Source organism: Acinonyx jubatus, chromosome D2 (genome assembly GCF_027475565.1).
Source record: "Acinonyx jubatus isolate Ajub_Pintada_27869175 chromosome D2, VMU_Ajub_asm_v1.0, whole genome shotgun sequence".
NCBI lineage: Eukaryota > Metazoa > Chordata > Mammalia > Carnivora > Felidae > Acinonyx > Acinonyx jubatus.
In genome coordinates, this window is record NC_069393.1 from 53349239 (window position 1) to 53374324 (window position 25086).

The window sequence follows — 25086 nt, forward strand, 5'->3', positions numbered from 1 at the left end:
AATTGTGATTTACAAGCCTGTGTCCCCATCACACTCTGAGCCCCTTGAGGGCAGGCAGTTCATCTTACTAATCTTTGCATGCCCAGTGCCTAGCACTGCTTTTCAATAAATACCAGTGGAGTAAATGATTCTATAAAATTAAATGCTTACATGCAGATTTCTGAAACATTTTCAAGGCCCAGGAGAGTTTCATATAGTTCTTCAGGTGAAAATTTGTGTTTTGATCTTAGGTTAAAAGAAAGTGTTTTCTGAGGAAAAAGCAGCGTGCTCTTGAGTGCCACTTGCTGGCCAAATAGAGAAAGCTCTTTAGCTAAGCAAAAAATGAATTAGTGCTAAAGAATTCGTGCTAATCCATGTCAACGATGAGGGGCGCCTGGGTGGCTCAGTCAGTTGAGCATCCAACTTTGGCTCAGGTCATGATCTCACAGTTTGTGGGTTCAAGCCCTGCATCAAGCTCTGTGCTGCCAGTTCAGAGCCCGCAGCCTGTTTGTGATTCTGTGTCTCTCTGCCCCTCCCCGCTCGTGCACGCGCCCCACTTGTGTGCGCATGTGAGCGCGCTCTCTCTCTCTCTCTCTCTCTCAAATAAAAAGAGAAATGACAATGATGAAAATCATCAGATCTTAAGTCAGGGCTGACTTAAGATCTGGTAACTCTAGGGAAATAAAATACAAAATTAGACATTGTGATTGCAAGCATAAAAAATATATTTTTGGGGGTGCCTGGGTGGCTCAGTTGGTTTAGGCATCTGACTTCATCTCGGGTCATGATCTCATGGTTCATGGGTTCGAGCCCCATGTTGGCCTCTATGCTGACAGCTCAGAGCCTGGAGCCTGCTTCAGATTCTGTGTCTTCCTCTCTGCCCCTCCCCACCCTCAAAAATAAAATAAAACAAACAAATATATATATATTTTTTGAAAGTAAGGACTGGTAGTTATACTGGGATATTGGGGCTATGGGTGAATTTCTTCCTCTCTGTATGCACATTCTTTTAACACTGTGATATGTAGTCATGTTAATTAATAGAATTCTAAACTGTCCAAGATATGATAAGAACGTAGATTTCAAACAACATCATCACTTCTCTAGTGACTCATTCTATCTATCAATCTAGAATTTTTTTTTTTTTAATCCCAATGTTTTTGAGCCTGAGCTGTCCTGTGACTCCTCCTTCAATCTTTGGGGTTAAGTCAAGTCTTGCCAATGTTTCTTTCAACACGTCCTTCCTAACTATCCAGTCAGAGGGGCCAGATTCAGTCTGCAAAAGTTGCTGGCCTCAGTGCTGAGCAAGTTGGATGCTAGTTAATAAAGACCCCCAGGCACATTCATTGATTCAGCAAACATTTGCTGGGCACTTCCCCGAGTGTCAGGCAGTGTGCTGAGGCTGGCTCCCCACCAATTCCAAATACAGAAAAACCTTACTCATTTGAAACAAACTGGAAGGAAACCTAGCCTGACTTATTGAAAAATCCCCAACTGGTAGGATAGCAGGAAGATAAAACTCACGTATTCCTGCCAAGTAGTTCATGAGAGCCAGACTATGGCTGAAACAGAGGTCTTTGGAGACCTAGCTCAGTGACATAAATAAGAGTGCTTGATAAATGAACACAGCAAATATCTTTAGGTACACAAACACTCAGAACATCTGAAAGCGATGTGCTCTTTTAAGCAGTTGCGTTAGCCCTCTTCAATCCTGCTAACACAGGATTACAAATAGTTGCCTACGTTGTTTTTTTAATCCCTCAGAACCAGTCAATTGTAGCTTGCTTTCTGTGAATTTACTGCCCAGTTCTGAGTCGGTACGGTGCAGATGAGAGTTTACGGCCAACATCATCCACTCTCCTAGAACTTCATTATTCCTCTTCTGGCTATAGCTTGGCCGGGTACCAGCTGTGGAACTGTGGGCATCACATGGCCTTATGTGCTTGTTTCCTCGCCTATAAAATGGGCATCAAAAATAACACTTGACCCTGGAATGGTGAAAGGACTAAGTGAGGGAATGTACATAAGATGTTAACCATACGGCCTGGCTCATAGTACATGTTCAGTTAAGTCACTAAAATTATTTCATTCAAGACCTGTGCTCCTAACTTTGACAGCTGTGGGCACTGCTTTTTCTTCTGAAAACTTTTACTTACGATTTATTTTATTAAGTTATTATATTGACTGATTGTACCCTAGGGGGCCCAAACCTGAATACTTTTAATCCTTTAACCTCCTTCATTCATTTGCCACTTTGCCTTTTCAGCTACCAACATCCTTCCGGGTATGTGTTTTGCCCACAAACTACTAAGGGACTGTACCTTATGCTTTTATTTTAACACTAAACATCGTGCGTTAGATCCAGTAAGAATTCACCCATTAACTAAGGCACATTGACAATTTATTCACCCGGCCACCAGAAGCAGCCTCTTCTGTGCCGTGTACTCTGGGGAGATGGGGAAAGGAAAGGAGGTTTGGGGGGGGGGGGGAGTCCAGGCAGAAGGGTTAACACTGGGCAATCCTGAAAACAGTAGGGGCAGGGAGAGATCTGGAGCAATCAGCCCAGCAATCACTGGGCTGTGTCAAGACTGTCAAGGGGACAAATAGGTGGCCCCAGGGACCAAGGAGAGTTTGCAGGGAGCTGTGGCCTCGAAGACGCCCTTTACCTGCAGGCAGCCTAAGGTCATCTGGTGGATGTCACCTCTGAAAGAACATCTCTGGGGACCTAGACAGCCTGGGACTTGTCATCCTTACAGCCGAAGGCACAGCCCAACTAGCTCCTTAATGACAGTGAGCCTCAGAGCCCCGAGTGGAGGGAGCTCAGGAAGGGGGTCCCGACACCATATCTGAGCTCTGAGGTCTATCGCACTGCTGGTCTGATGACCAAACCCGCATTAGGTGTGACAGACTTTATGCCTGGACTTTTCCAAGAAAGCAGGTAACTTCCCTTCTAGCTGCTGTCCTAATGTAGCTTCTCAATTTCTTACGCTCTGGGGTAAATTTAATCATAATCATTAACCCGTATTTATAGGGAAAAAATGAACAGAATGGATCTAGCCAGAGATTTGGTGACTATACTAAAAGAATTAAGATTTTTTCCCAATTTTCCACTGAAATACCCTAAACCCAGCTGATTGATTTTCAAATGAAACTACTCTTGTAGCATGCCTTCTTTGGCAAGGGAGGTAGGACATTCATTCCCAAGACATTCATTCCACAACATATGCCAGAAATTCCACGGACTCAGCTTTCAGATTAAGCCAGGCTTCTATTTGCAGAGGTGAACTTTGCTCACCGTGGGGTTTACCCGATGCCAATGGAACAGGTACCAGTTGTGCTTTTTCTCATCATATTTCAAAGAATGAGATATGGATACGATGGCGACGAGAAGCAGCTCCCATCACAAGCTCCCAAATGCACTGGGTGCATCAGGTACTACGGAGATGCGGTCCTTGCCCTCAGGGAGCTGATAATTTATCAACAGATAAATTATCTTGTGTTCTTAACACAAGAGCATGATTCAGGTATTCAGCAACAGAACAAGGGCCCTAAGAGGTGTCAACATTGGGGACAGGGAGGCTCTGGGCCGATTTGTACCAGCTCAGTGCTTGCCATGTGCCGTGTAGGTGAGGGGTAGGGGACGGCACTGGAACGTGTCAGCCGTGTGGCAAGTAATCTGGCACAGGGTTCAGGATGGTCTAGGGAGGTGGAAAGGAGACTGGCGGCTACTCCGTGGAGTGGAGGGTGCACGCATCACCCAGGCAGAATCTGGACTGGTATGAGGAAATAAATCCACATCTCGCAAGTTAGCTCCCTCTTGGCTCCACCTTTCCCCGTGAGAGGTGCTGCCCGAGGACCCAACTCCCCGCCCCTTCCCCTTTATATCCAGTGTGGCCCGTCTCAGTCACACACCCCAACCAACAACCAGCAAATGAGTAAACTTTGATTCCAAACTCAGACAGACTCACACCCTAAAGGCAAAGATGCCCATATAGGAAAAAGCTTACAAAAATACTACAAGTCATCACAAAATTAATTTAGAAGAGGAAGAGAAAACAGAAAAATAATTTGAAGAACATTATCAAATTGCTGCTTATCACCAAAGCCACTAGACTGATGCCAACAAAACACCTGGGTCCAAAACATAGCCTCTTCCCATTTCTGACATCAATACAGTTAGCCATGTAAATGGTGGCAACTTACTATCCAGGAAGCTCTGAAGAAATTTCTGGAGTGGGGCTGACCGTCGAGCTCTGTAAAGGTCAAAAAAAAAAAAAAAAAGAAAAAAGAATGTAGATCATTTATTTTACCTCAGATACTCCAAGCCAAGGGGAAAGAGAGCAGCCCCTTTCCTTTCCCAATGTAGCCAACCAAGGACCTTGGGGAGCTTGGCCAGAAAGGTCTAGGTGCTGGAAGCTTTCTGGGCCAGCGGGCACTCTCACTCTCTGTGTGCGCTGGAAGATGGTCCCCTGGCTTATGCTTCAATATAGATCCGCAGAGCAGATAGCCCACCATTTGGCCAACATGCATTAGTGACGAGGACAACACAGCCTTCACCGGCTTATCCCCAGCCCTCAGAGCCCCTGGCCAAGCCCACCAGAGAGAGACTCCTTCATGCGCCCAATGCCACATCCAGAGAGAGGATCACCTGACATCTTAGGTACAGAAAGTACAAAAATGCATTTGAAAAGACCACACTGTATTTAGATCATTTGTTCACCACTGCAGGTTTAGAATGTGGAAATGGGGGAGAAATGCAGTTTCACAAAACCCATGAATGACCACTTCAGTCTGAGTGGGGGAGCATTTTATAAAATTACAGGCCACTACCCAATAGAAAGAAAACAACCAAGAGCTACATGCAGAGAAAAGGCAACATAATTACATAGTTGAGGGTTTCTGTTGTCTTGGAGGAAAAAAGGCAAAGGGCTCAATTTATTTTTTAAAAATAATGTGATAGTTGAATAAATTGATGAAAAAGTTAACTTTTAAAGATACTCCTAACCCCAATGGTGCTTATTTCAAGGGAAATACCCTATCTGGAGGGAAGGAGAGAAACACCAGGATAAAGAAAGGGAAGAGTGACCAAGAGGGAGGAGAAGACTGGACAGGAAGCAACCTTCATCAGGGCTCACCCGCCTGGTCCTCTGCCTGCCGAACACCCACCCTCACCTGCTGGGTCCTTTCACTTGGGAGGACACCTCTGCCCCAGGATGAGAACACTGCCCTCCCCCACCCCAGCTGCCCGTCCTTACTCCTCAGAGAAGGTGCGGCTCTTACCTCCACGTTCATCCTTCCAGCCCTCCTGCCCATCTCCCACCTTGGCACCTGTCCCATTCTGGGTGTTCATCCACTTTGAGGATGATGCCCTGGTCTCCATCTTGGAAAAACTTTTGCGTGACCTTGTGGAGCCCTCTGGGAACATCTTCCTTCCTTCCTTCCTTCCTTCCTTCCTTCCTTCCTTCCTTCCTTCCTTCCTTCCTTCCTTCCACAATCGCATATTTTCAATCAGTGCTGTACCCCTGGGGGACCCCCGGATTCTTCTCCACTCTGGCTCCCAGCAACTACTCACCCAGCAACCTCCCAAGATTTTTTTAGAAACCTCCAGTTTATCAAGTCCATTGACCTTTCCTCAGTCTTCTTTTGCTGACCTCTCTGGAGCACTGGGTAGTTGTACTTTCTTCAACTTCTCTGAACTGTTCACCCTCTGACTCTCCCCTTCTTCTCCTGTCCCATGTCATCCAACATCCCAGGGGGTAGCTGTTGTTCTCTCATCCTTTCCGTTCACACGAGTCTCCTTCCATCTTTCATCTGCTCCCAGGGCTTCGCCCATCACTCTCTTCAGGTGGCTCCAATTGACTTTATAAGCCCCTGCCTCTTTTAGGACACCTCGTCTTAGATTTCCAGCTGCCTACTGGATATTCCCTACATGATACCCAACCAATGCTTCAAAAATAAATCACGTAAAACTAACTCCATCTTACCACTGCGCTGATTTTCTCCCCATCAATCTTATGTGATGTATGAAGGTCCTCACCCTTCTGGCTTCCTAGCCAAAACCCTAGAGTTGCCTCTGTCCCCATCCATCCCCCAATTCTTTGTTCTACACACCAGTTAAAATGTCCTATTGCAACTTCCTCTGTGAGTGCTGTCACATCCACCCCTCGCCTCCCTTCATGCTGGTGCTGGAGTGGGGGCCCTCACCCTTCCATGCTGGGACCCCTGCAGTAGCCTCCATGCCTTCTGCACCTCCAACTGGGGGTTCTCCCTTCAACTTCACCTCTCTAGAGTGAGGACACAGACTTTCCAAAAACAATTCCAGAATCACAACATTGGTCTGTAGACAAAATCATCCCCTTAGCCATATTTTCTGAGCCTCTGTAATCCAGGGTCAACCCTCTTTCCCATACCTACCTTCCACTACTACTGAGTTTTCCATTACAGCTGAATTTTCTACTTTATTCCCTGCATACATGCTAAATGTGTTCACTTCTGTGCTCTTGACTATGCCTCACATGGATGCCCCTTATTTCTACCATGTACCTAGGTTGCACCCATCCTTTAAGATCCTGGCTAACTCCTTGGAGAAGTCTTCCACAAGGTCAGTTTCTCCTGGCACTCAGAGCCCATACCGTTCTTTTAGCTCTTCACAGGCACTGCTGTGCATTATTGGAGAGCCTTATGCATGAGTGGGACTAAGCTGTCATGTTTCTGAAGGCAAGGTTCACACATCAGACCCTTCTCTGTGCCCACCTTGCCCGGGTAGTGGTCCATGTACTGGAAGCCGTCTAACTTCAGGGAGGCCTCAGCGAGTTCAGTAATTCTCCAGCTGCCTTCCCTCCTTGTATGTATAATAGAACCGCTCTTATTAGACTATTTTGAAAAGTGACCCCTGATTTGTTTTAGGACTTGGAATCTTCATGCTCCCGTCCTGCCCCAGAGCACTCTAGGACTTACCTGAGGTTCTCACTCTCAAACTAGCTCAGACTTTCCATCCCACAGAGGCTACAACCGGTTCCAGTCTCCACCCTGGCTGGAAACCGCCCACCCCCTTCTCCCTGCTCCATGATATATCTGCCTTGATTGTGTGCACTGTGGCTCACCTTTGTGCCTCACCCAAGTTCTGAAGAGGGGCCTGGGTGCACTCACCCTTTTGTGATTCTGGATTCCCGAACCCCAGCTCTCCTGATCTGCTTTCAGTTCTTCAGCTTCTGACCTTATTTCAGCCTGCCTTGGCTGCTGCCATAATCCCGTGGGCTCCCTACTCCTTCCCTGGCTTAGGGTCTGGCACTCACAAGACTTCATAACCCAAGTCTCTCAAGACCCTCCTTGTCTTAGTTCTGCTTAAACAGAACACGACCCACAGCATTTCCCACTTTTCCTGCCATGGTCTGTGGACCTTTCTAGCCTCTCCGGCAGTGACTGCATTCCTTCTTTATTTTCTGTAAAGATACCCTTTCCTTGTAACAGTCCTTGTTATTTTGTCAGGGAGCTCTGGGGGTGGTTGTCCAAATAGTTGGTATGTTTCTTCCCTTGGCAACCCATTTACCTTGGACTCTCTCTCTCTCTCTCTCTCTCTGACATATCCTTTAATAAACCACATTTTGACATAGCCCTCTTTAAAAATATCCATGCAGGTTGAGTTTCAGATGCTTGTTTGTGGCCAGGATGTCTGGCCTCTGGAGTGCATTTTTTCATGGAGAACTTTCTAACCTTCCAAATGACAAATAGGACCGCTCTGATGGTGCCAGGCATGTAAGAGGCACTCAAATCACTGCCACTGTGTTTTTGAAAATGATCTCTGAGGTTGGCATCTCCCAAGGCTGCAAAAAAACAAGGAAAGTGCCCCCCAAAAATGGCTCCCTGAAAATCTGGAGAAGGTATATGGAGGCAAGGGAAGGAAAGGGTCACCTTCTGAGAGCACAGAAAGAGAATGATAAGGGGGTGGGGTCATTTAAATCACCAGCCACCCTGTGTATATTTGAAAAGTCTCCTCTAAGGAAGATGCCAAGCTCAAAAGAAATCCAGGCAAAAATTAGGTTGGTGGGAGAGGAAAACAGGAGTCAGAAAGCCATGCAGCTTAAAAAGAAGCAGCATTACCACTCATTGCCTTGCCTGTATCGACACCAGAGAGCAGAGGAGAAAACAAAACCGAGCTGGAAGAGGAACCGACAGCGTGAGAAAAACTAGGAAATACCTGTGACAAGTTTGCCCCGGGTGCTTTATTAAGCGTCTCCGTGTTTTCTAAATCTGCCTCTAACTCTGCTGGGCAGAGGTTGAGATCTGTTTCTAGATTAGTCTGGTTTGAGAAAGAAAAGATGGGAAAGCATGTTTTAGTTTAGAGGAGAGGCAGAAAGAATGGAAGGTTAAGTTTGAAAAATGAGCTGGTTTAGTGCTATACTTTAATAAGGCAAAGATGGCATGACTGAACACAAGAGCTCACTAGAAATCAGGTGCAGACGTGAAAACAGAATGCAACATTAGGCAGAGAAAATATAAATCCTCACGTCATCAGAGCTCCAAAAGGCTATTCTACTCGCTAGAGAGAACTACAAATACCACAAAAACCTACCTTTTGCGAAAGACCTATTTTTGCTCTTTTCAGAGTCTAGTGACTGTGACAAGCAGGATATGTCAGGAGACTAAGGCATTGCTTTATAAACCTCTAAACATTAGTAGACGTCTTACAGACTTTGTTAAATACTTTTATCACCAAGCCAAAAAATAAAAAAAAGTTATCAAGTTAAAAAAAAAGTGATTTGAGAAAATAATAATAATTAAAACAAAACAAAACAACAACAACCAAAAACCCCACAACACACTCACACTAACCAGGCTAGAGAACACACACACAGCCCACGGAGGAGGCACAGCGGAATTACCTTTCTATCCTCTCTAGGAAGGATAGAGCAGTCTCCAGGAGTATAATCCCATATCTTTTTGGGAGGCTGACGGGAAGCAGAGGAGGAAATGAAGAAATGAGCATAAAGACATAAAGACAAACATGGAGACCGGCTCAAACGAAGAGGGGCACACTAGGGGAACTGTATCAACACAGAGAAGTGAACTCAAAACACAGGGAGCAGGCACTCTGCCTCCTGAGGGGGCCGCCCAGGGAAGGGTTCTGCAGGATTTAGGAGCTGGAAACATTAACTGGGAATTTTTGTCTAGGTCTACATCTCACGAGTAAATCATTGTTGGATTCTAAACATTGAAAACATAAAAAAAGAAAACAGAAGAAAAAAAAAGCATTAACACCAATTTGAACAAAAATCAAAACTCTGATTTTTCCTCACCATTCTTTTTTTCTTTTTCTTTTTTAGTTGAGATGGCTGACATACATCCTCACTATTGTTTTCAAATTAAGATGGACACTGAGATTCTATGTTTTTGAAGCAGTCTTCTCCACGGTAGAATTCATTACACCTTAATACGTGTTGTGAATTTGGAGATCTGGCCAGGGGAGGGTAAATTGAACCAAATGTGCTTTCTGTGGTTTGTGGCAATGAAATCCATGTACAAAATGGGTGTTCTATAATGCACTGTGTAACTAGATAATTCCAGTGGACAACACTTAAAATCTCCTTTTAAAGCTGAACTAGGCTTTGATAACATTGCTGGTAGCACAGCCGTGCCTTTCATCTGCCTTACAGAACAGTCCGTAACTTGAATTTGAACAGCAGACTATAGGATTATTTTCATTTTCTCCTTTAACTCTTCAAGTTAGAATTAGAGCTGCATTCCTAAAACAGAACTCTGCCAAGAGAACTGTAAGTTTAATGAAGGAGGGGTTCAGAGGGTAGGACATCTGGAAGTTACAAGCCACTTGTAACTGTGGAACCTCTCCCCCACCAAGTAGACCTTGTTTTGCCTATTTAGACCTGAGATGTCTTATACAATGACTCCTGAACAGAGGAGATCATTAATAGCTGCTGGAATTTTGAGCAAATATTATAACTATGTGGAAGCATGCAAATTGGTTTACTTTGTGACATTTTGCCTTGAGCTTACTTCTAGAAATCACGCTGATTCCTGCAGAAATTGCGGGGGGCGGGAGGGGAGAACTAACATCCAGACTGTTAGTAATGAACCTGCAAATGAAAAGCAATCTGAATCCAAGGTGCTTTCATCACTGACAGCTAACAGGTCAATAATGCAATCTCTGTGCATGTATATACTCTGCAATGTGTAAAGTAAGTGCTATTAAAAATTACCATTCATCTTTAAGCACTTAATACACTTGGACTGTTCACCTGGAGAAGTAAACTTTTTAAAGTCACTTATGATCTTACCTAGTCATTTCTTTCATAACTGCAAAATGTTAAGGCAGTGCTTACAAATTAAATTGGTTTTAAAAGTCTTACAAAAAGGGTGCCTGGCATCTTGAATTATTTGATATTCTACAACAACGTATCTGAGCTAAAAGGTACTACAAGCCAGCATCTTGCTAAGATTTCAGCTCATCCGGGTGGCTGGCTTTAAGTGCAAGAGTTGAGGAAGAAAGGAGTTCAGGGCCAATGTCTAGTGTCCAAGTTCTGGCAGGCTTTTCACTCAGGGGAAGTGGGTCCGGAGTTGGTATGGAAAAAAAAAAATAGAAATGATGATTCATATTATTTGGTAAGAGTTTTAATTTCATTCTGCTTCTGAATGACTGAAAAACCTGCTGAAACAATTTCCATGATTTACACCACTTTTATTTATAGCTCTTATTATAGCCTAGAGCAATTAAGGTAGGACTGAAGAAAAAATTTCTCCCGACAACACCTTCTTCCCAAACTTGGAGCAAGAGCCAGTCATCAAGTTGGTTTCACTGGATGACAAGCCCACCCTTCAGATGCTCCTTCCTAGACCATAGGGAGCCACTCGTCTCAAAACTGTTCCTCAGGATATGGGCATTAAGTTATTTTGGCAAGTCTTCAACAGTATTATCTTTTATTACTTTAAAAAAACCCACACAAAAAGTCCCATTTTAGAAGGGCTCTAAGGTCTGTGCAAGGAACATCATGGCTTCAGAGGAAATGACGTTTTGGAAAAGGATCACTAAGTCGTTAAATAATTAAGAGGCAGCTAGAACAACAGTAGCAATACAAATTCTAGGAAGGTCTCACTACACAAATGGACCGTGTCCTCAACATTTATTTGGATTGGTTGTGTGATTCTCAGACCACACTTTCCAGCAGAAACAGTGTTAATCTACCAAGCTATTCACAGAGCCTATTTAATGTATGCTGGGACTCAAATACTGCCCTTTGCTAACAAAAACAGAATTATTTGCAATTACAGATTCAGTAAAACAAACCAATCACATGATAAAAATTGTTTCGCACCTTTCCCTAAAAGTTAACATTTCAGATAAAACTAATTTAGTTATTTGGCAAATGAGAAATGGCTAGCAATTTGTGAATTCTGAGAGGAGCTTCCAAAATCTATGACATGGACTCTCCATTACACAGAATTTAAAGCTAATAGCTTTTGCTTACCCTGATGAAGGTATGGCATTGTTATTACATATACCAATCATGGTCTTTTTTTTTTTTTTTCCTTTGGCAGAGGGGGAAGGGACCACATGATTCAGAAGTAGCTTTTTGTGTGAGATGTTTGAACAAGTTTTAAGAAAAAGAAAAGGGTTAAGATACAGTTAAATTTTTGAGGGTGGAGAAGGTTGCCTGAGGTGGACTTCAGTGAAGTCTGAATGGTGAACAGCAAAGGAAAAAGGGAAAGAAAGGAAAAATGAGGCGTGCACCACAGCTAGGGAGAGAAGAGGGTGCAGACTCCAGGTTAGACACATCCTCTATACTGCACTAGGTGGCGCTGTTCACTCAGAACAGCTTAGCAGCTAAGAGGCATCCAGGACAGGGTGAGCAGGAAGGAAACTTGTTCCCACCAGCAGGATGTTTGTAAGTCAGGCGCTCCTAACTCAGAAGATGCCTCAACTTCCTAACAAAGCTCAGCATCGCTGAATCAAATTAGCAGTTCCACAGCGGCCGCTGCATCTGTCTTTGGCTTCATCTTAATGAAAAATGTACACCATGGAATGTAACATTTTATTGAGCTATAAATTCCTGTCTGCAAATAAAACTATCATTCCAAGCCCCAGTGATTCCAGTGCTGGCTTCAATGTTTAAAGTTTCATACAAGCATCTGACAAAATGGTTCATATATATATACACACACACTTAATTCCTCCACCCATAAATTCTTTTTGCAGCTGTAGTAAGACTTTAAAGTAACTGGAGGTTTAGGGTCAGTTTCTAGCCATCTCCAGTGGAAAAATGACTCAATTCTCCCTTCTGTTTGATACCCCTCTGGGTGCAGGGCTAAGAAAATCCTCCTGTCAGTGCCAAAAATCAGTTTGCACCAAGGCCAACTCAGAGACATCACAGGGAAGCTGCAAAACATTAGGAACTCTAGCACATTTACTGTTGAGCCTAACTCCCATTTCAAATTTTGGGAAATATTACCCTAACTTGTAGATCATTCCCTGAGTCACCTATAACAGGGATGTATTTGTGGATCACATCTACACACAAAGGCCCTTTTGGGCACTTCCCTTGCACATGTACTTAAAAAATTTTTTTTTCTTTTTAAAGCAGTGACAATGCTGGTCTTCCCAGTGTGTAATGCATTTTCCTGCTTATCTTCAGTTTGCCATAAAGACTTTGGTTAAGTAATCAAACCAGTGGCTGAAATAATGCTGTCCACAAGGCGTGTGATATTTGTTGCTGGTGGTGGGGGGTCCTGAGCAACGATTTAGTCGTCTTTCTCTGTGATTTTCTGGCAAGAAATAATTCCAGAGCTCACTGTCCTTTCTTGGCAAAAGCTTACAGGTTGTAATGAGAATAGACAGTCCCACTATTGACAAGTGAAATGGCTGTTCCCTGCTTCCTGCATTCCTTACAAATAGATCTGACTGTTTAGCGGCAACAATGCATCAACAGCATTATTTAAAAAGGTGTCTATAACCACTGAAGCTATTAAACTTACCGGTTTCCCAAACTCCAATTCCGAAAAGAATTTATACCAAGGTTCATTCTTTAAATCTATCTCTTCTGGGCTTATATCCCGACTCTATAGGGGTTGGTGATAGGGAAATGGAAGAGAGAGAAGGATAACATTATGCAAAGATTACATAGGAACAGGCCAGTAGAGATGCAGTGGTTTCCAGGTATCTATAGCAACTGTATTCAACAGCAGCAATCATCCATTTTTACAGACATCAGCAAAAACAAGGAGCTAAAACAGGTGGGAGAGGATGGGTTTATAAAAACAGAGAAATGGTGGTAGAGAGCAGTGAGTGAATCATTCTCAGCCCTAAGGCAGAAGGCAAATGGACTACGGGTGGAGAATTTTACACCATACTGCTGACCTCCACGACAGATCGGAATATGAGCATATTCCTCAATAACTTTATCGTGGGAGAAGAGAAAGCCCTTATTTCCTCTTTACAAAGAGCTGTTAGTTAGGAGCAAACAATCTGGTGAGCACACCAAACATTTAGCCATCTATGCCAGATAAGTAGAGCAAATAATTTTTATTGGCTAGTATATAGTTTTAGTACTTATTTGCAAAGCTGCCTTAAGGTTTTCAAAAGAAATGCAAATACCAACACTTCATAAAAGCCAATTTGTTAATACTGCATCTTTAATGGCACATGAGGAGGTGAGAAATCATGTCCCATAAACAGTAAAGTGAAAGATGATATAGGTAAAAACAGAACACAAGTGTCAAAACATTTTAAATGAGCATCCATGGGGGATGAATACAGACAGAATACACTTCGTGTTTTCACAGATAAATGTTAAAGAACTGGGAAAAATAAAGTGAGGGAAAAGCTGAACGAGACAGACAACAGAGCAGGGGGGGAAAAAACTTCTGGGTTATGTTACAAAAATTAGTTAGATATCTCAACCTTATATAACTCTAAGAGGCAGTTCACACAGACTGATAATTTGATTCCATGGGATTCCATATGGAGTCAGATATTTATAAAGTTTTCCTTGCTCTGTGGCATCACTTGTGTTTCTGGAAATAATTAGTCGGCAAATGAATGCCTGACAAGCAAATCAGGCTTCCCCTTAATAAACTGGAGATGTACGTTCACATCAGACAAAAGCATCAGAGGCTCATGGCTTCATTAAATTCATATGTGTGTATATATGTTTCAGAAAACCTCGGCAGTCACTAAATGACAGAGATATGATGATTTTCTGACAACAATATGAAATATAAAATATACATTTTGCACCAAGATTGAAAACAATATAAAATAAACTTCACTCCCTCGGGGCAACGACGCGTGAAGGAAATTGGACGACACTGCTTCACAGAGTAGCCCCTTCAGACACGTTTTTCTTAACATTCTGTTAACAGGCCTTTTGCAGTTTGTAGAAATGGCTGTAAACTTTGTGATCTTGACCAGACCCTTCTTCTAAAATCCTTCGAAGAATTTTTACCATGATTTCTACTTTTGTTTTAAATGGAGGAAGATAAGGCAGAGAACTTTTCTTTAACTGAAATTCGTTGAATGTAAGTTAGTTGGGATCAGGGGGAAATGTCTACTGAAATGGCGTCTGTCCTCTTGCACCCAGATTAAAACCTCCTCCAACTGGCTTTAGGGACTTAGGGCTTAAATCCTGAAGGAGAAGGTGTATTCCTTCTCACTGGATTGTGAAATGATGTAAGACAGTGGATTCCAAATGGATTCTTTATGTATTCAGTGAAATGAGGCACAAGATCTATAAGGACACAACTATTCAGGAGGGACCGTTCAGACCCTGGGGCATCCTAGACCCTTCCAGGATGGGGTTTCATGAAACCTATGTCATGTTTATTATTTTTAAACACTATTTATAAACTGCTCCCCGGGAATAGGTTAGGTTTTGGTTGTTGTTTTAAATAAAATGTACCAGCTCTTTCAGGAAATGGCCTGAATGTTCTGGTACTAGGTCCTGAAAGAAGTTAAATGACTTGCCCCAAGATACCTTAGGGCAGACTCAGAATTTGAACTCAGATCTTCCAACTCCTAGGTCCAGCACTCTTTATAGTATAGGACATCCCCTTCTCACGTTCCTGAGAAGGAGGTAGACCCTCTACGTTTGCAGGGGATACCAAGCTAAAACAGGGGTAAATGACAAACTTGAAAAGCCAGGAAGAAACTCAAAGTGACCGTACACCAGAAGAAACCAAGTTGGGTCAACCCCCTTGTTTTACACATCCAAATCTATATCGTGCCTATAATTACTATTTTAATTCCTGTCCTTCCCAATATATGCCTATGGGGGCAGGGACCCCAACCTCTAAGCCAGGGTTTGGCACATAAAAGTTATTCTATATGTATTTGTTGAATTGAGCTGAAGCTCTTAAGGGACTTTAGAGGAAAGTTAAAGGAACAAAGCCAGAAAAAGGCCATTTGTGACAAAGCAAGGCCTGACCAACAGACCTCCAATCCCAAGGCCGCAAGACAAGACAGTGGTCTCAGACGATGATGAGAGGGGCTGAGGAGTTATGAAGAACGTCACAGCAGTTGGCTAAATGACTGAAGAGGCCAGAAGGCTGTAAATGTACTGTGTGGGATTTGGAAGGCAGCACAGTGTTTCACTGGCCGGGGATGGTCCAGCTTCGCACCTGGGACAAGACAAGCTCTTAGGCGGCCTCTACAATCTACTGCCCCTCTCCCTGTGGTAGATGTGCCTGTGAGGTCGCTACTGAAATTGGCAAGCGTCAGCAGACAGGAGTACCTCAAATTGGGAAAAAAAAAACACACACACTTTTCTCCTCAATAGGAGTTGTACATTTCTATGAGCAAATTTAGATTCTACATCTGTCACGAGTTAGCATACTGATCCACAGTTAACGACAATACAAAAGTGTGTGTGTGTGTGTGTGTGTGTGTGTGTGTGTGTGTGTGTGTTGATAGGGGTGGGGGTGGGAGGTGTCCTCAAATTCTGGCAAACCAGATACTAGATGCCAAAAGGAAAGACACACGGACACTTATGTGCCAACTTTTCTGTTCACGTGGCAAAAATAGCAGGGAGAAAATTTTCAAAAATAAAGGACTAATTCAACTACTGTGAGGAGTAGACTGTGAAATGAAGGAGATCTGAAATTTTTCTCTCAACTGCAAGACTTCTCTGAGGAAGAACAGAGCTAACGAGTGAACAGCACTGAATGAAACGGCTGTCCATGGTGCTCCTCCCAGGCCCACCTGGGGCCTTCACGTCCGGTCGCCGGCCGGCCCCGGTTATTTACCACACAGGGGAGCTTCCTGTGTAGGACTGCCGGGCGGGGCTTCACCAACCGTGTTTGCGGCCACCACAACTCTCCAGAGGCCCCTGAGGGGCACTACTGTCACTTTCCAGGGTTTGTAACCATTGTGGGATCAATGAGAAGCACAAAAACAAAATGTTGTTTTTTTCTTATTTCTGGATGGTGGTCAAATGACTAGGAACCAAGGAAAGGAGGGGGAAACGAAAAAGAAATTCAGAAAAGGGGCAAACTTTCCCTGAAAGCGATGATCACCTATGAACCATAATATTGCCCAAACGAAAGCACCCTATAGAATCTAGGGCTATGGAATCTCTGAAGTCATTTAAATGTAGATATGTGACGGTGCGTCCCGGGCTGGTGATTCAAGTGTCATGAATGTGCCAAAGCACATGACTGTCTTTCTAGGAACAGCGGTGTGGAAAGTGAACTTCTGCCATGTATTTTCTTCTACTTCTAACAGGGAGAGGACCCCCAGGGCACTGTGGGGCCAGAGGCAAAATTCTCTGCTCATCTCTGAACTTTTTGCTTAAAATAACTTTGGTGCACGGTGATGCTAAAGAATGACAGCTCTAAAGCATTTCTGTGCACTGTTGACCTTTCTTCCCAATTAAAATTACTTATCCCTTTGTGCTTTTAAAGATGTCACATTTTTATTTTAGTAAAAGTCAAATCAATTATTACTTAAAGCATGTAGAGTGGAAGAGGTGGAGGGAAAAGAATCTGAACCTGCATTTCAGAGGCCTACTTAATCTGTTCGCAGTGTGGTAACTGCATTTTAATAAAAACCAAACCCCAGCATGATCATTCCATCCTGCTGGCACAGCTGGAGGGCTGCAATCTTTATAGAGCTTTGGAGAATCCCTTTAACCATGATCAGAATTCTGAACCAGCTTTTCTAACGAAGGGTGAACAAAAGGGAAGCGTGAGTGGCAGATACAAAACTAATCAGTTTGTAAAAATTCTTTCCCACTTCGCAGAAGAAGCCTCATTTCCAGGGTGGTCTTCTATGCCTATACAGGCCATTTTCCCCACTTATAATCGCTTGGCGATGTGAATTTGTGTAGAGAATCAGAAACCAGATTGAATATGAGATTCGTCCTCAATACTGCACTCGGCAGAAGGGGAAGACCTACAAGACATATTCTAACAGCCTGGGTCTTTTTTTCCCAAGTCACAACATCAGATTCATTATTTACCTCTTAATGACGTGCCGGTAGCTTCTACAAAATTTATGTGTGTTCAAATAAGAGCCACTTAAAAAAAAAAACCAAAAACCTGACTCTGGTCCAGTTAGCAATAAGCCTGATAAATTAATGGTTAGAGGTTTTTAAAAAGACAGCAGCAAAATCAATCTTTACATTAGTAGGGGATTTTAAATTAGTTCAAATCATGCACAAAAAGAACAACAAAGAACAATAAGGTTTCTTTCAAAGCAGACTCCCAGGACTTAATTTATAAACACCTGCAAAACTGAAAAGGGTAAAAATGCTTCATGTTTTCATGGTCTTCGAAACATAGCGAGTCTACCTCAGGGGAGAAAGAACGTAACCCAGATGCACAATGCATCAGGATTAAAGAACATGGCAGGGGAGACAAAAGAACTTTAATATACACATTACCATCTTTTCGTTGGTCAGAACGGAAGACTTGCCCGGCTGATAATCGTAAATGCTTTTGGGCTCTGCACGGTATTTCCTTGTATCCACTTTCTTATCTGGGGGCTCCCAGTCGTTTCTGTAGAAAAAAAATCCTATTAGAGCTATTTTCATGAAAATTGGCATCCGACACGGTCTGGCTTTGGCTGACTGTAGTCTAATCAAGGAATTTTTATATCCGAAGCATAAAATCGGACCGGACGCGAAGCATTTAGTTGTGCTGGGTTCCTTCTCAAAATAACCAGTTACGTCTCTGCGTTCGCTTCACAAAAGGCTTGAGGTGTCCTGTGCTCAAAACCAGGCACCAGGAAGCAGAGAGAAGAGAACGAGAAGAAGGGTGGGAAGCAGCCTCAGCCACACTTGCTCTCGTCTCACGAGCTTATCATTCCCCAAGCATGCCTGTACCTCCCACTCCTGCTAGTGCAGTGCAAGAGAACGTGGGTCCTGGAGCCGGGCAGCTCTGGTTCCAGTCCCTGCTACAGCACTGCTGGCGTGGTGATCTGAGCCAAGTACCTTACCTACGGCTACTTTAGTTTCCTCATCTGAAAAAGGGGGATGTTGTAGGGGTTAAATGAGACAGCTCATGTAAGTCACTTTGCAGAGCACCGGGCTCATGGTGACCACTCAACAAATGTTATTGGCTATTAACAGCCATGTTCTTGCCTGTTTCACACCCTGCCCCAGTAGTCACCAATACTGCAGCCTTTGGCACAGCTACTTAATTAACCTGAGCCAAGGATGGGTTCCAAGTGAAATGTGAATCCTTAAAAATTGCAAATTTTTAGTGCGTGTACATTATTGCATTTTGCACTGTGATTATATTTATTTTTTTTCCTGCAAAGCTATAAACTTCTCGAAGGCAGGGACAATGATTTATATATGCTTCTATTCCCCCACAGTATCCGGCTCAACCTGTACACAGAAGGTACCCAGTAGATGCTTGAGGTATATCCTGAACCTCAAGATGAATGCACTTGCATGTTTACCCACAGGACGTAAGGGCATCCTCAGCTTTCCTTTCAAATTAATTATCAAAGCATAAAAAGGTTACTCCATCAGGCATAAGAACTCAACAAAGAAAAGCGGGTCATTTACTACAGCCATTGGGAGATGATGAACGCCATCAGCGTAACCAGTCCGAGCCTTATCTTTCAGGGATACGCGTTACATAAACAAATAGATACTAATATGTGTGGCTTCATTTTAAAATTATGGGCCCCTTCAGTATGCACAAAGAGTATAAAAACACATGACAAATCTTACAGCTAAGATTTCTCTTGTGAGAAGGGTAAAAAGACATGATAATTACAGGCAACATTAATTGAGCCATTACCGTTAGTCAGGCACTACTACAAATATTATATGCATTGTTTTATCTTCACAACATCCCTATAAGTGTAAAACGTATGCCCATTTAATGGATGAGGACATTGAGACTCAGAATAAGTCACTGCTCATGAGTGACGGCACAGGGATTCAAAGTTGGGTCTGCTTGACTCTTGCCTCCAAGGCTGCCTGCCCCAGTGGAGAGAGACAATACTTCACTGCTAGCTTGGGTGTGAGTGCCCTAAATCTCAGCTGATGATGGGTGGGGGAGCTCTTACCTTTCTGGGCTTGATTTGAGTGAGGAAGAGCGGGTTGGGAGGGGGAGTGTGGCCGACCGCTTAACCACCTTCTCACCGTCAATGTAGCTCATCTCACTTTTTGAGCGAGGCACAGAAAGGGGAGATTTTGCTAGAGAAGAAAAGTGGGTACAAAAGACTTTCAAACCTGGGGGAAACCAAAAACAGGAAGATATCCTCCCCCATCCACCACCCTCTCTTCCTCCCCCGCGACCAGAAAATTCTGCGTCACTTACTGTCTTCAGAAAAGGAGTACCGAGGCGAGTACAGATCTGAATCATCATCTAGTGAACAAAACAAAACACAATCAGGAGGAATCTGGCTAAGGTAAGAGAACCAGGTGACATGTCCCCCACTCACACCATCCTGCACCAGCATCCAGCCACACTGGGGGCCCGAGAGACAGAGGAGGGGCCCAGGGCCGGAAGCCACATCATCGCAAACCCCATTTGAGAGCCCACCCAACCAAAGAGGGTCTGCAGACCTGGAGGCTGGAAGGTACATTCATGACCCCTGCAGGCTGATTGCCACCTGCCACCAAGGAAGCATGGGGACAAATAGCCAAAGGTCCTCCTCAAGACAATTTCCACAAGCAAAGCTAGAGTGCGGGGTCCCCAGCCTGGGCTGGACGCAAGGGTGGAGATAGGTCCCAGAATGCTCATGCTGAAAGTCTCTGCTCTAGCCTGCTGAGTTCCAGAGAGTCCCCCAGGACCACCACTAGATGGAATGAAGAGGCCCAGTGATGTGGGTTCAACTGCCCACCTCAGCTGTGACCCGATTTATACTCTGAGGTCCCATTTAAGTATCACTTAAAGAGGTGCTGCAGCTGAGAACACAGTTCGACAAGCCCCTCATAATCATTTGTTTTGATTCCACCTCCATCTAGTTGCTTGAGTAGCTCGCTTGTCTTGGAACATGGCACACCCTGGCAGGTTTGCTTTGCAAAGGTACTGCTCAGGCTAAGTGTCTAAACCATGACTCTGGACCAAATCAAACTCACATGGTTTTGTGAGACTGCTCTCCAGGGAGAGACACACGTCCCTAAGTAAGGGGAACACTGGGACACGGACACTTGTAGAACCGAGACCAGATCTGAGCCACTCACGTTAGTGGTCGCCCTGAACTAAAAATGAGACCACACGCACATTTATGGAAACAGATTTTCAAACTGGAACTGTCCTGAAAATGTAGGACATTTAGTCACCACATCCACGATAATCCCTCCAAAGCACTCCAACAAGAGTTAGGCTGAATCAGTCGGCTGTTCCCATTTTCTAATATCTTGCTAACCTGAATTAAGAATTCATGAATATGAAATGAAGACCCAACTCCTTCCCTTAAAATCCAGAAGAGCTTTAACAAAGAACACACAGTAACCCACAAGGACAAGCCAAAGAATCCAATGTAATGTGTTGACAAAGTGCTAACCAAGTTCTGTCTCTCTGCAAATCACTTTGAGTTTCAGAGCAGTGAAGTCCAGGATGTTTCGTGAGATAAATATTATTTTGAGTATTATTCAAAGACAGTTTCTCTATCACCACTTCTTATCCCGTTTCCTCTCCTGATTTTCATCTGCCCCAGGTCTCTCCCAGCCCAAATAAAGGAAAGGTATCAGGTACCAAGTTATCTTTCCCTCCCTTCCTCCTTCTGCTTCGAGGGTAAGAACTAGTCAACATCAAAGTGGAACAAGACTTGGAGGGTTCAAGCTTATTTATGTTAGCTTTTGAAAACAGGGCAGAAGGAAGAGATAAAATGATATCCAGACATATTTGTGGGGTACTGTTCTGAAGTATTTTGTCTTGCCTGTTTTTGTTTTTTCACAGAATGTCTGATTATCATACTGAAATGACACGATGTCAGAGAAAACTAAACATCAGCTCTGACTACAAAGATGTGATCAGAAAAACGGCGTCTGCCAAATGAGAAATTAGCTTACTTAGGAACACCAGCAGTACATACTGCTTAAAATCCAGCCTAGCATTTTAGCTCAAAACCCTGTCTCTCTCTGAATCATGAAGCAACAGCTTATCCATACATGGTAAGGTCAGTGTTAATGTATAACTATTACCTGGTTCTTGGGGCAAGAAGCAAAATTTTCATGGGGGCAAAATGGCATTTAAACATTCAAAATATTAAATATTCAACTTGTTTTAAAGCCCAAGCTCTTTAAAAATTTTCTTCTTCTTAGAGCTTCCTTATGTAGAATTCTGAAATATTTGCTAGAAGGAAATGACAAATAGTTCTTATAAGATGGGAAAAAAAATAGCACAGCTTGGAGAGTATGTGTATTGAACAGAAGGAGAAAAATGGGGGTGAAGGCAAAAGAGAAGTCTGAGTGACTGAACACTCTTAAAGCTACTTCTTAGGGGCGCCTGGGTGGCTCAGTGGGTTAAGCAGCCGACTCTTGGTTTCTGCTCAGGTCATGATCTCACAGTTCATGAGATTGAGCCCCAGGTTGGGCTCTGCACTGAACCTGCTTGGGATTCTCTCTCTGACCCTACCCTGCTCTCTCTCAAATAAATAAACTTACCAAAAAAAAAAAAAGAACCCCAAAACAAAAACAAACAAACAAAAAGCTACCTCTTATTTGTCACCCATCCAAGGCCAACATAGGGCAGGAGTGCCTCTGAGCTTTTCATTTCTTTCTCAGTGTCCATCGGATCCGACTCTGACATGTGGATTTCACTTTGACTTTTAAGAGGGCAAACTGAAGTTCCATGGATTCCGTTGAACACTAGCGATTAGGGCAAGTTGCAGGGAATGTAAAATTTATTTAAATTTTTTATGTTTGTCTTACAAATCTAGTGTAAGAAAATTTTACCTACGTGTGTGAATAAAAATAATAGCTGCTTCCATTAAGTGCCTAACAGTGGCTGATAATTTACTATCATCTCACTTAATTCTTGCAAAAACTCCTGGAGGTATAGAAATCTCTCATCTCATAGACAAGGAAATTAGGTCCAGGGAAGTTAAGAAAATTTGCTCTTAGCCTCACTGTGAGAAAAAGACAAAGCAGGAATGGATTCAAGGTCTTTCCGACTCCACCTCCCTGTGCTGCCTCTCAGCCCTGTGACAGGGATGGGTGCTCCGTGCTACGGTTCACCCCAGTCTCATCTACCCAATCATGGGGAACACTGTGGCTATTCCTTTGTAATTTTTGTTGTGGAAGAGGCAGGGGAGGGTGCTGTTTTGAAACTCAAGTCACGCACTACAGTGTTGGCCAGACTGACTTCCAACCCTTGGAGCCTTTTGCTCCATTTTTCTGCATCATCCCCTTGCTGGTGATGCTTAAGCAAGTTTTCTGAGTCATCCACTTCTAGTTCTCTCCTGGTCTCCAGGGACAAGGGTAAAACTGAGTCACTCTTGCTACATCCATCATCCACTTGCTGATTCTCTTGTTACCTTCTCCTGGCAGACTGAGTCCACGCTGGGGTAGATGGATAAGAAGTTAGAAATACCGAGGAATGGGAAAACTGGGTGCAAGGGTCGCTCTTCTGCGTTTCTGTACACTAGAGTTAGCCAAAGGGAGTGTATTTTTAAGCACAGTTAAGACATAGCAAATGAAACGTTTCTCCAGTTGTCTGTGAACACAGACATTGTCTGTGTCTGAAATCCTGCCTTTACGGTTTCTCCAAGGGTTCTTTAAAGCTGTGCCTTAGGGGGCTCAGCTGAGCCGGGATCTTGTGATTCCTGTTTGTGGTGGAGCCACATGCTGACCGTGCCCCAGAGCCCCAAGCAGCAAACACTAAGCTTCGGCAGCAACACCCAGAACTTCCGGTGCCAGTGACTTCCAGGAAGCTCTGACACTAAGTAGGATTTACTCAGAGTGAAAAATCCACTTCTGGAACCCAAAGGCCCCTGCTGGGCTCCGATGTTTACACACCAGTGATTGCCCTCTAGGCTTTGGCAATCTGTCCTTGGAGGCTAGATTTGGGGACAGCTACTCTCCTAAAACTGCCAGGAAGCACATAATTGCCTTTTCAACCACAGTGACTTTAAATGAACCTCTAAAAAAGACTTTTGTTCTGGGTTTTCTGGGTTTCTTTTTTGAGAATTTATAACAATCTTAAAAACATTGGAACAAGTGCTGGTTGAGAATGATTATTTTATAAAAAATTATGTAACTAAAATGAGATAATGAGCAAAAAGGAGTATTTACATAATCACTTGCCTTTATCAAATTTTCATTTTATGCATCTTAGGCCTTTAGACTTACAACTATTTCTCTTCTTAAAAATTTTTTTAAAATGTTTATTCATTTTTGAGAGACAGAGCATGAGTGGGGGAAGAGCAGAGAGAGAGAGAGAGGGAGACACAGAATCCAAAGCAGGCTCCAGGCTCTGAGATGTCAGCACAGAGCCGGATGCAGGGCTCATACCCACAAACTGCAAGATGTGACCTGAGCCAAAGTTGGACACTTAACCAACTGACTACCCAGGCGCCCCTCTTTCTCTTTTTTTTAAAATAAAGTTTACTCATTTATTTCGAGAGAGAGCAAGTAGGGAGGGGCAGGGAGAGGAGAGAGAATCCCAAGCAGGCTCCGCACCACCAGCACAGAGCCCCACATGGAGCTCAATCCCACAAACTGTGAGATCGTGACCTGAGCTGAAATCAAGAGTTGGACACACAACCCACTGAGCCACCCAGGCTCCCCTAAATTTACAATTATTTTTCTAACATCAGGGGCTGATTTCTGACACAACCTTTATCTACTGCACAAATTAATTCCTTCTCCTGCTTTACCCAAACACTTAGGAAGAGGAGGGATAAAAGAGTCAAGATAGACACATACTCACCCCACAACAAAAAATATTCAAAGAAAAAGATACATGCAGAAGTGGGTACAAAGTCTGGGTGGGATGGGAGAGCAGAATGAGCACAAGGAGAAATGGGGTAAGGTGGTCAGGCACAGTCCAGGGAGCTCAGGGAGAGATTCTCCAAACTGTCTTCTGTGTTCTGGTTAAAGGCAAATTTTAGGGGATTAGAAAAAAAAAGATCCTGATAGGGTGTAGAGTAGCTATAGAAAACAAATTCATAAAAAAAAAAAAATCTGAAGGAAAGAATGATGTGTAGAAGGGAAGAAGGGGAAGGAGGAAGACCTGGGGAGGACCAGAGGGCTGGAAAAAGACTCACCGTCCTCATCTCCAGTGGCATTCCTGGCCCTTGGAGGTGGAAAGGGAGTAGCTGCTAGTGCCTCTCAACTGTCTTGCAGGCCCGTCCAAGACTCCGCACTGGCTGGGCGGAGCCGTCCTGCGCAGCTCCCGTTAGGAGAGCAAAGGTGACCGGGCAGCTCGGTCCGCCTCCTCTGGGCAGTGCTAGCTAGCTGGAGCTTGGGGCATGGGGTGCAGATCCTGGCCAGGCATTTACACAATAGAACTATTTGCTTGAACTCCAGCAAAGTAAAGCTATTCTTAGAAATCTTGAAAGGCCAGTAGAGGATTACTTTAATTCGGTATAGACGTGCCTGGGAAAAAAATCAGCCTCCTAAATCCTTATTCTGGCACATCCTCATCTAGGAACAAGGAGAAAGCTCAGTGAGACAGACACTACTGCATATGTCACCA

The 25086-nt window shown here is 43.7% G+C and overlaps 1 protein-coding gene across 50 annotated transcripts in view; it reads right to left on the bottom strand.

The window, feature by feature from the left end:
- The window catches only part of SORBS1 (sorbin and SH3 domain containing 1), a 230003-nt gene that overhangs the window by 43692 nt on the left and 161225 nt on the right, over positions 1–25086 (bottom strand). For 24 of the 50 annotated variants that reach the window (XM_053207922.1, XM_053207918.1, XM_053207919.1 and 21 more), the window contains 7 exons: positions 19759–19806; positions 19505–19634; positions 17865–17979; positions 12964–13047; positions 8862–8927; positions 8177–8278; positions 4183–4232 (listed from right to left, as the gene is read on the bottom strand). In XM_053207922.1, the coding sequence (XP_053063897.1) occupies positions 4183–4232; positions 8177–8278; positions 8862–8927; positions 12964–13047; positions 17865–17979; positions 19505–19634; positions 19759–19806 (595 nt within the window). The remainder of the gene's footprint in view (positions 1–4182; positions 4233–8176; positions 8279–8861; positions 8928–12963; positions 13048–17864; positions 17980–19504; positions 19635–19758; positions 19807–25086) is intronic. The other 26 variants (XM_053207928.1, XM_053207939.1, XM_053207938.1 and 23 more) reach the window with 4 other exon arrangements.